Source organism: Rhea americana, unplaced genomic scaffold (assembly GCF_003343005.1).
Source record: "Rhea americana isolate MKP2758 unplaced genomic scaffold, rheAme1 scaffold_261, whole genome shotgun sequence".
NCBI lineage: Eukaryota > Metazoa > Chordata > Aves > Rheiformes > Rheidae > Rhea > Rhea americana.
In genome coordinates this window covers 947,277-956,714 of record NW_028186381.1, presented here as the reverse complement: position 1 = coordinate 956,714, position 9,438 = coordinate 947,277, and the positions used below count along the sequence as shown (strand labels likewise).

Genomic DNA, 9,438 nt, shown 5'->3' with positions numbered 1-9,438 from the left:
ACTTGAAGTGCTGGTTGGGTACTCCTGCCTCCCTATTTATACTCCTCTGCCCTGCCAGAGTCAGCTTTGCCTTCCCCTACACTGCTATCTCACAAAAATATTGTTACAAAACAAGCACAGGTCCTAGAGCTATGAACAGGTCTTTATTTGTTGAGGTTTCTTTCCCCCCCCCCCTTCCTTTTGAATGAAATTACTGCCAGCTCTAAGGGAGAGGGAAAAGAGTAGAAAGTTTAACTCCTCCCATTGGAGTGTCTCACGCCCCTGCCCAGCCCTTGAAACCCAATAACCAAGATCATTCAACAATGCTTTCCCTTCCCTGGCTACATCCTTGCTACATTCTGAACTGCATAAGATACCGTGCCTACAGTGTGTGAAGAAGCAGGGTCACTGATCTTGATCCAGCTCAGACTGGAGGGATAGTGTGAGCAAACAGCATATCGCACAATTCCTGTGGGCTGCAGCCAAGGCAAGGATGGACAAGCTCTTCTTCTGGGGCATTCTTCTGGCCTCCTCTATCTACTTCCAAGCAGTGTCTGAGGAGCAAGATGCTGCACACTCGTGCCCACTTCAATGCCACTGTGAAGAAGATGGCATCATGCTCTCGGTGGATTGCTCTGAGCTGGGGCTTTCAGAAGTCCCTAGCAACCTGAGCCCTCTAACAGCTTACCTGTAAGTACTGCCCTTGTTGTTTCTTTTGCAATGCTTTCTCCAGACCCCTTAGTCAGCTGCATCTTTGCTCAAGCTTGGGAGTTTCTGCCACATTTTCCTGAAATGAAATTTCCACCGGAAAACAGAAACAAAACAAAGCAATAAAAAGGGCAGCTATTACTCCAGGAGCTACCAAGTTAAGGCAGCTCCCCCTCCTCCCTGCACCCCTTTGCAAATGCTGTTTATATTGCCATGTTATGCATGCTTTGCTTCTTGATTACAGTGGATCAGAGGAGCTGATTTGCTGAGTAGATTCTGATTTTCTGAGAGCATAATGGAGTATTTATACCAAGCAATTACTGCAAACTGTTCTGGGATCTATCTGTCAAACATTTCCATGGCTGTGATAACTCACGGCTTTTGGGGTTTGGGTTGAGCTGGCCACCATCAGTGTCCAATTTGCCTGTTTAAAATAAGTATGAAAGTCTTATAAAATGGTGTGAGAGTGGGGGTTTTTTGGCTTGGCTTAAAAGTTCCTGAATCTCTGAATGTTCCCCTTCCTCTCTACTATTAATAGACCAAAGAGTTAAATTAGCACAAGGACTGGTGAGATCATTTCTAGTCCCAGAGACAGTATCGGGGTCCAATCTGATTAGTGATGATTGAGGATATCCCCAGGATGAGCAAAGGAGTCCATGAAAGGACCACAGTGTTTGACCAGCTCCATGTCTCCAGGAGAAGTAACCTGTTTCTCCAGGATACAAGTTGTCCCTGGCCTGGCCTAGGAAAATCTGGTCTGTTTATTCACAGAAAGTGCTGCAGTCACCAACCTCAGCTGTGCAGCATGTAGGCTGAGAAGGGCCTTGCCTTTCGCATCTAGGGATGCAGCTAAGGAGCCAAAGGAAGCTGTGTGTATTACAATCATACACAGCAGCTGGTAGTCCCCAGGCAGTGATGAGGATGTAAGTTTCATGCTCGTCACACCAAGAAGAAGCATGTGTCCATGTGTGCAATATGTATTGTGTTGCTGGTTTCCTAGTGTCCATGGCTTGTCCTGTGATCTGGTTGCTCTATGGTTAAGTTTAAGCACACTAACCAGTTCAGGAAGTGTTTTGCAAAGCCAGGTGGAAGCTGCTGTGGCTGAGTAAGAGCGAGCTTCTCTTCCCCATCTTACCTGCCTGAGGACCATGTTGCTTTATGTCTTGTGCTGACCATCAGGTGGCCAGAGTCATGCTGGGTCACCTGAGAAAGAAATACGACAGGAAAGGATGATTTTCACTGGAGAAAGATGAAGGAACTGTATAATAGAAACTGTATTTCTATGGGAGAGGGAGCTATGGAACACTTACCCCCTGAAGTGCATGCTGCATAGGAGTACCTCCTCTGTCCACATTCTGGGGCTAAGTTTGGAGCTAGCTGCCTATGAGTGTGATAAGTCACTATGGCTCTGGAGCCTGCCCCAGCAGAGGTGGTTAAAAACAGGTGAGCTGTAAGCTTGGAAGGTTGCAGAGCTCTGCAGCACCAATGCTACTATGAGGACAAATGATAGCCTCATCAGGGATACACTCCACGTTTGCAGTCCTCACAAGACAGGGTACATATGACTGGCTCTGAAGAGAATATGTTGCCATCCAGGTCTGCAGTGTTCCTCATTGGACTGTGAGCTACAGAGAGCTATGTTGCATGAACCAAGGTCGACCACTAAATAAAACGGTCCTCACTGTCATATTTACCCTGATGTGATGGTCAGAGATGGGACATAGAGGCTAGGGATATGAATTCTGTGTGCAGGGTGTTCGGTGAGCAGATGTTTGAAGACGCTTTTGGTCTACTGCAGCAGGTTACTGTGCAGCTGCTTCTGGCAGAGTTCTGAGTATCTCTGGGACTCAGCCTTCAGGATGGCTCTGCAGTGCCCATTGATTTGGGAGTGTGTCCAGTTGCCTTGGTCACTGTTCTGCACTCCCCTGGGAAGCTGTGAGCTGCTACAGCAGCCTGCTTTATTCACATGGTGGCGCTAGTGACAGCAATTTGCAGGAGAAGCACCAGCAATAGAACCTCCCCAGCTCCATCACTTTGCAGGAAAAGCCAGGTGTAAAATCCTTATGATGGAAACTGGCAGGTGTTGGAAGGTACTGCATTTCCCCCTTCCTCTTAGAGCTGGATCTATATGAGGGATAACAGCACATTTGTTTCATGACTCTCAAGTGCTGCCTGTGAGTTAATAAATAAGATAATATAACAGAGGTAGGAAGGAAGGATAAATTTGGAACTATTGGAAGAGGACTGAAGAGCTGTGTTTGCTCTCCATTTCTGTCATTACCTTCTTGGTTTACCTTTGGCAAGTCAGAGAAGATTAGTTTCTCAGTTATGAAGTGCGGAGCCAGGACTGATTTTTCCAAGCAAATCAGCACAAATTTTGTTGAAACTGTGGCTCTTCAGGAGAGCTCTTAGCTCTTCAGGCAAACTCAGACTTGAAATCCACATTCAGATATGTAAAGAAATGACTCGGTTTCTTTGTAGAGCTGGAAGTACTGAAAAGAAAGCTTGTAATGGAAACAAAGATCATGGAGCTGAAGCTACTCCAAAAAGCATTCCAACTTCATTGATTTATGCTTTGTCTTCCAAGCAAATTACTCATGAGCCTTTCTGTAAAGAGTAGGTCTCTTAGGTGCAAAATAAAGCAAAGGATCTTCATAATAACCTCTGATTAGACACTGCCTCACCACTAATGAGCTTGCATTCGTGCCCCATCCTGACAGCACCATGTCTCCATCATGCCTGTCTCTTTCCAAGAACTCTGTCCTTCTCTCTGTTATACCTACCTGAACAAGAGTTGCCTGATCCTGGGATCACCAATCCAAAAATAAGCTTTTTCAAGATGGAGGCACCATCAGTGAGTTTGCAACAGTGGTCAGAGATTAGAGAGAAACAAGTCACCTCTTACCAACAGGATTTCTCCAGTAGGCACTCAGACCTGTTGGTATCTCCTTCCTAGTCCTGGAGAGAGCCCAGGCAGCCAGCTCAGCTAGGGCTTATCTGTGTTGAGACAGAACCCTGCAGGCAGCCTGAACTCATTCAGGTCTCATGCTGGCTCTACCATTCCATTTCTCTGTAGCAGCACAGACCACCCTGCCTGGTTCATGACATGAAGGCTTGCCAGCCTTAGCAGAAAATCTGGCTGGGGGATCAAACTGTGTCTTAGCATGTCGTTAGAGCCCAGCTATGAGACACTAAGGATTAGCACACCCTGTCCTATTCAGCTGCATCCAGACAGCCTAGGGCCTGTACTAACCCCAAAGTTTTGGGCTATTTAGAGCGCAAGGTTAAGAGGTAGTTAACATGCCAGTAAGTCCTACCAACAGCATGACAAATATCACAGCTCCGTCTTCCACAGCCAGTATCATATGCAGGGGAGTTGCTGTTGGGGCTGGCAACAGAGGTGTGTTGGAGCTGATGGGAGATCTCTGGAGAGGACAGTAGCAAGCTAAGAGCAAGAAGGAGACTGGTGCTGCAAAGGGAAAAGTTTCTGTGACAGCAGAAAGGAGACTGTAAAGGAGCACTGAGGAAGATGGTGTCAGGTAACAGAGGAAAGCAGGGAGAGGAAGACGTGGCGCAGTGCAGAATATTAACTTGGCTTCACCTACCGGCACTGCTGTAAACTTTACGTGTGACCTGACTGAGTGATCTCACCTCAGATTCCCTGGGATATACAAGTGCCACCTCCAATGAACTCGGGGAGGTGGCGATGGGGATGTCAGTCCCTGAGGTCTGGAAACAGGACTCTGACAAGCCTCAGATTTTCAGAGCAGATAAGTCCTACTACATAATTGCCCTGCAATGCAATCCTGATCCCCTCTCTGACTCGCCTGTATCTGGCTACTAGCCTCTTGACAAAGGGAATGGAAGGCAATGCTGGGGTAGTGGGAGGGTAAAAAAAAAAAAAGAAAAGAAAAGAAAAGAAAAGGACACTGCTACAACGATGTTGCTGGTACCTGCCAGGTACCTCCTAGGATCAGGCTAGTTTGCTCAACCTTAACTGGCAGGAAACAGAGGACTCAAAGAGACATAGTTCCTCTAACATCAACAGAGCACACCGTCATTAGTACCCACAGATGGAAAGTGGTGACAGTAGCACCATGGTTATGTGGTCAGGTCAACCCATAAACTCTGGCCAACCAGTACATGTATTGGTTAGAAAACAGACAGGTTGCAGTGGTGTCTTGTTTCTCGCTCATCTCTGATCACTGTTGTAAACTCATTGATGGTGCCTCCATCTTGAAAAAGCTTATTTTTGGATTGGTGATCCCAGGATCAGGCAACTCTTGTTCAGGTAGGTATAACAGAGAGAAGGACAGAGTTCTTGGAAAGAGACAGGCAGGTTGCAGTGGCACTGCAGAGGTTGCAGTGCCTCTCACCCAGCCTGGACTTAGGGTATATGAAAAGAAACTGGGAGAATTCTCCAGAATCTCAGGATACTTTAGGAAGTCACCTCTGGATGTCTCTGATTCAACCCCCTGCCCAAAACAAGTCCAGCTTAACAGGTTGCTCAGGGCCTTGTCCTGCCAGGTTTTGAATATCTCCAGGATTCCTCCACCCCATCCCTGTTCCCATGTTTGACCACCCTCATGGGACTTTGTTTTTTCTTCATATCAAATTGGATTTTCCCATGTGCCAACTTCTGCTCATTACCTCTTGTCTTCTCTGTGTATCTCTAAGAGTTTGGCCCATCTTCTCTACACCATCCCAATAGGTAGTTGAGGACAGCACTAAGATTTCCCCATTTCATCTCTTGCAAAGACTGAACAAACCCACTTGCATCACAGAGCATGGGATATAGGCAGAGTTCGAAATAATACAATGAGAGAGAGGGAAGCATACAAGGAACTGGGGATATTTCACTGGAGATGATAAGGATGTAGAACACAAACCTGTAAGAAACTAGACATCACTAGCACTGCTGCTCACAGCTCAACTGGAGGAGATGTACATGGCTTTGGCCTTTTGGTGAGCTACTCCAAGCCATCCCTTCATTTCCTAGAGCCCCAGACCTTCCACAGCACCAGGAAAGTGTCAGACTCCACTTCTGCTCTATGCCCCATCTCCAGAAGTACTGGAGAAATCTGTATCCTTGCCATGTTTGCCCCTTGTCCCAAGACCTGTGCACACCTTGCAGTGGAAAAGGGTAACCGCTGCACAGCTCACTACATGCAATATTATTGCTCTATCCTTGCAAGTGGGGAAAGACCAGAGGTACAAGACAGACTGATGAGGTAGGCTATTGATGTCACAGCAAGATTTGCAGGGGGTAGAGGGAACAGGGTTGAGTCTTATTGCTCCTGGATATCACCAGGGATCTAAGGAGTCTGCCAAATGGAAAGCTTTTCATTCTCCATGCTGTTTCTATGGGGAATGGGGCCGGGAGCTCTCAGGGTAGTTCTCACCCTGCAGAGATATTTCAAGCCATCACCTGGTATTTGGCAGCCCACTGGGAATCTGGGGCCAGGGTGCCACAACACCCGTGTTCTCCACTGAGCTGCCCTCTGGAGTCAGGTGACTGCATGGACCTATCCCAGTGACTCTCAAGAAGCGGGTTGTTTGCTGCTCTGACATGATTTCTAATACTGTCACATGAAGCCAGGCAGCCATTTGCCTGGTCATGTAGCACTACATCACTGCATCCAGTGCAAGGAGAGCTTGAGGGAAGATATCTCTTTCCCAATATATATTTTCTAAGTACCCACAAAATTTTGGGTAGGGGAAACAACAGAGTTTTAAGGGTGACTCTGGAGCCACATCCGGAGCTCAGAGCAAGACAAGCACCAACACTGAAGGCAGCTTGTCTGCCTCCCCTCAACCCTAAGCCCTCCTTATTGCTCTGCCACAACCTCTGTCCCCCTGCTGCCTTCAGCTTGGGAAGGGGGAAGATGGACCCCATCACAGCCACCCTATGAAAAGCAGCAGCCCAGAAGATGAGCAGCTCTGGTGGCTGAACTACAGGACCCTGGGCAGGTGTCAGAGCAGTGGGGAGGGATGTTGGGATTAAACGTGGGGTGACATGGAGATGGGATCTTCTGCTGCAGGGACTTCTGTGTGCCTTTGGGAGTGAGGTGATAAGCACACACCCTGGAGAGATACAGGGGGTATCCAAAAATCCAGAAAGTTCCAAATCCAGAAAATATGAAATCTTGTAAATAAAATCCTTCCTTGGAATCATCCTTGCTTTCTTCCCCAGGCAATTTCTCTCAGATAGGCAAAGATCAGAGAGTCAGCATCCTGCAGCTCATGTTTGCCCAGTACCAGGGCCCATCCACAGCCAATTCTCTGTGCCATGGTCACCAGAGGAGCCACAGCACTATACCAAGCCCCCTCTGCACTAAGCCTCATCCAGACACAGCACAAAGGTACAGACCCGCTCCAAAGATCTTCTAGTCCCTTCTTCTAAAGCTCCAATACAATATAGGTTTTCCAAAGCCATTCTCAGATCCTGGTGGCTACACTGATGCAGTAAGGGCTGTCTTCCTCCTTGATCTTCTTCCTTCTCACAAGGCAAATGAGAAATGCCACTCCTGCCCTGTACAGCCGGAAGCCCATGGCCTCTCCCTTGGAAATGCCCCTCAGGCCTTCAGGAATGGCAGACAGAGCAGAAACAAAAGGAAACATTTATGAGCTTAACGACCCAGACCTAGAAGATAAGGCTTGTAAGAGGCATTAGGAGAGCTGGGCTCAGGCACAGGCCGTGCAGCAGGTTTAGGATTTCCCATCTAACAACTTTAAGATACAGGTTTTTTCCTGGAATAGTGGGGATAATGAAAGTTTCTCTCCTCTGAGCACTTGATTTCCTCCACAGGGGCTCTGTGCCATACACAAGAGCCTGCTAGCTTTGTATAAGAGCTCCAAAAAGGACACAACCATGCTCTGCATCCTTGTTGCATCTTTGTCAACAGGAATGAAAGGGGGCCTCCTTCAGCACCCTGATTGCCTTCTTGTGTTCAGCCACTTAGCACGAGCTCATCTATTGGCATCCGCAGTAGAAGAGGATTAGGTCTTTGATATTTCTGGGTCTCTGCTTTATTTGTCTTGTAACTGCTCCCATACCCTCTGCGTGGGTTAATAACACATGCAAACTGCTGAGTGGCCATTAGAGTTTGGAAGATACTTGGACAGCGAATGGGAGAGAGGTTTAAGTCCCAGCTCTGCCATGGGGTTTTCATGCTATCTCAGGTGAGCCAGGCAGGCTCTGATTCCAGGCATTGTCTAGGTGCTGAGTGCCACAGTCTGTCTTGAAGTAAAAATGCAGCGTAGAATCCAGATGGTCCAGAATCACATGTATTCTGGCTCAGCATGCCCCAGCACATCTGCATGGTGTCCTGTAGCTCAAGGTGGCTCTTTGTCTGAAACAAAGAAGCAGGTGGAGAGCATTTGCCTGCATTAATGAACACTGACACTCTGGAATGCCCTAGCAGGCCAGGCCAAACCAAGACCTGCCTCAGTCTCAGACATCAGGGAGAGCTACCATCATTGATAACAAATCCATCATTGACTCTGGCTGGTTTTCCTTTCCTCGAGAACATAGATGAACGCTAATTCAAAGTAGCATAATTCCTCCTTCTATGCTCCCCAGCTTATAATGAAGAGAAAATCAAACTGAATAGATCTAAGATCAGGCACAGCTTGGGAGTGGCTTGTAAGAGAAACTGAAAAACAACCTGAAAAAGCCACTGCTACTGGGCATGTGCTTCCAAATGGCCTTGTGTCTAGGCAACATGTGACTCCTGCCCAGGCCACCAGCCAAAATTCTCCAGCCTCTGAGCCCATGGCAGCTCTCAGGGTGTTGCTGATTAGTGGCTGAGAGCAGAGGGCCTTCTTCCCTGCATTACTGTCGTGAGTCCTGGTGCTGCAGATGCTTGGTCATGCTTAAGCACAAGGCTCAGAGCAGAGCAGAAAGAACAGGCTGAGCTCTCCTAGAAAGCGGTCAAAATAGTTGTGTTGGAGTAGCATCTCAGGGGGATCAGCATACCTCACAGTGAAGCCAGAGTTGAAAGATCTACATTTAGCGGCTTATTCATTGAGGTCAGACCTAGAGTTGCCTAAAAAGCACATTTAGTGGAATGATTTTCCCAAAGAATGCATCATTTCATTGAAAGCAAAATGCTTAATAAAAATGGATCAGTGTTGATGGAACTGTGAATGGGAGAAACGTAGTAACAAGTTGAATCAAGAGAGGTTATTTCAATTTTTTCACTTCATTGTGACTTTTTTTTTTAAATTTCCATTTTCATATTTTTGCCTGCTATTGTTATGTTTACCTGTAGACCATTTAATATTCACATTGCAGGACTCCAGAATTATAAAAGAAAAGCATCCTGATGTTTCTAAAACACAACATATTGAATTTTTGGTCTATACTAAATATTGACATGTTAGTTCTTTGTTCAGGTGAGAGAAAAGTAAATGTTGAAGTCTCTGAATTTCCAATGAGATAGAAACTTTCAGGTTCTTTGTGGCTCTCCTCCCTCCTTCTCATCCTCCACCCCCCTCTCTGTCATGAGCTCTGTTCCCTTTTGCCTCTTGACACATTGAGCAAGAAACACTTTGGGTCAGGGAGTGTTTTCCCCTGCATATCTGCCACTAGCCTGATCTGGACACTACTGGGATTCATTATATGCTGTGCTCTCTGGAGAGTGGCTAGTCCACAAGTGAAGATTGCAGCCTGCAAGTGCTTCCTGGTAAGACAGGTAGTGCTGTGGGTGCAAGGGTTGAGACCTGACTTCAGAACTGCAGGCCACGGCT

At 47.0% G+C, this 9,438-nt stretch overlaps 1 protein-coding gene across 1 annotated transcript in view; it reads left to right on the top strand.

Annotated features, from left to right (window-relative positions):
• The first annotated feature begins 404 nt into the window (after positions 1-404).
• LGR6 (leucine rich repeat containing G protein-coupled receptor 6) overlaps positions 405-9,438 on the top strand; it is a 162,776-nt gene continuing 153,742 nt past the window's right edge. The window contains exon 1 of the mRNA XM_085307702.1: positions 405-669. Coding sequence (XP_085163828.1) covers positions 473-669 — 197 coding nt within the window. The 5' untranslated portion in view covers positions 405-472. The remainder of the gene's footprint in view (positions 670-9,438) is intronic.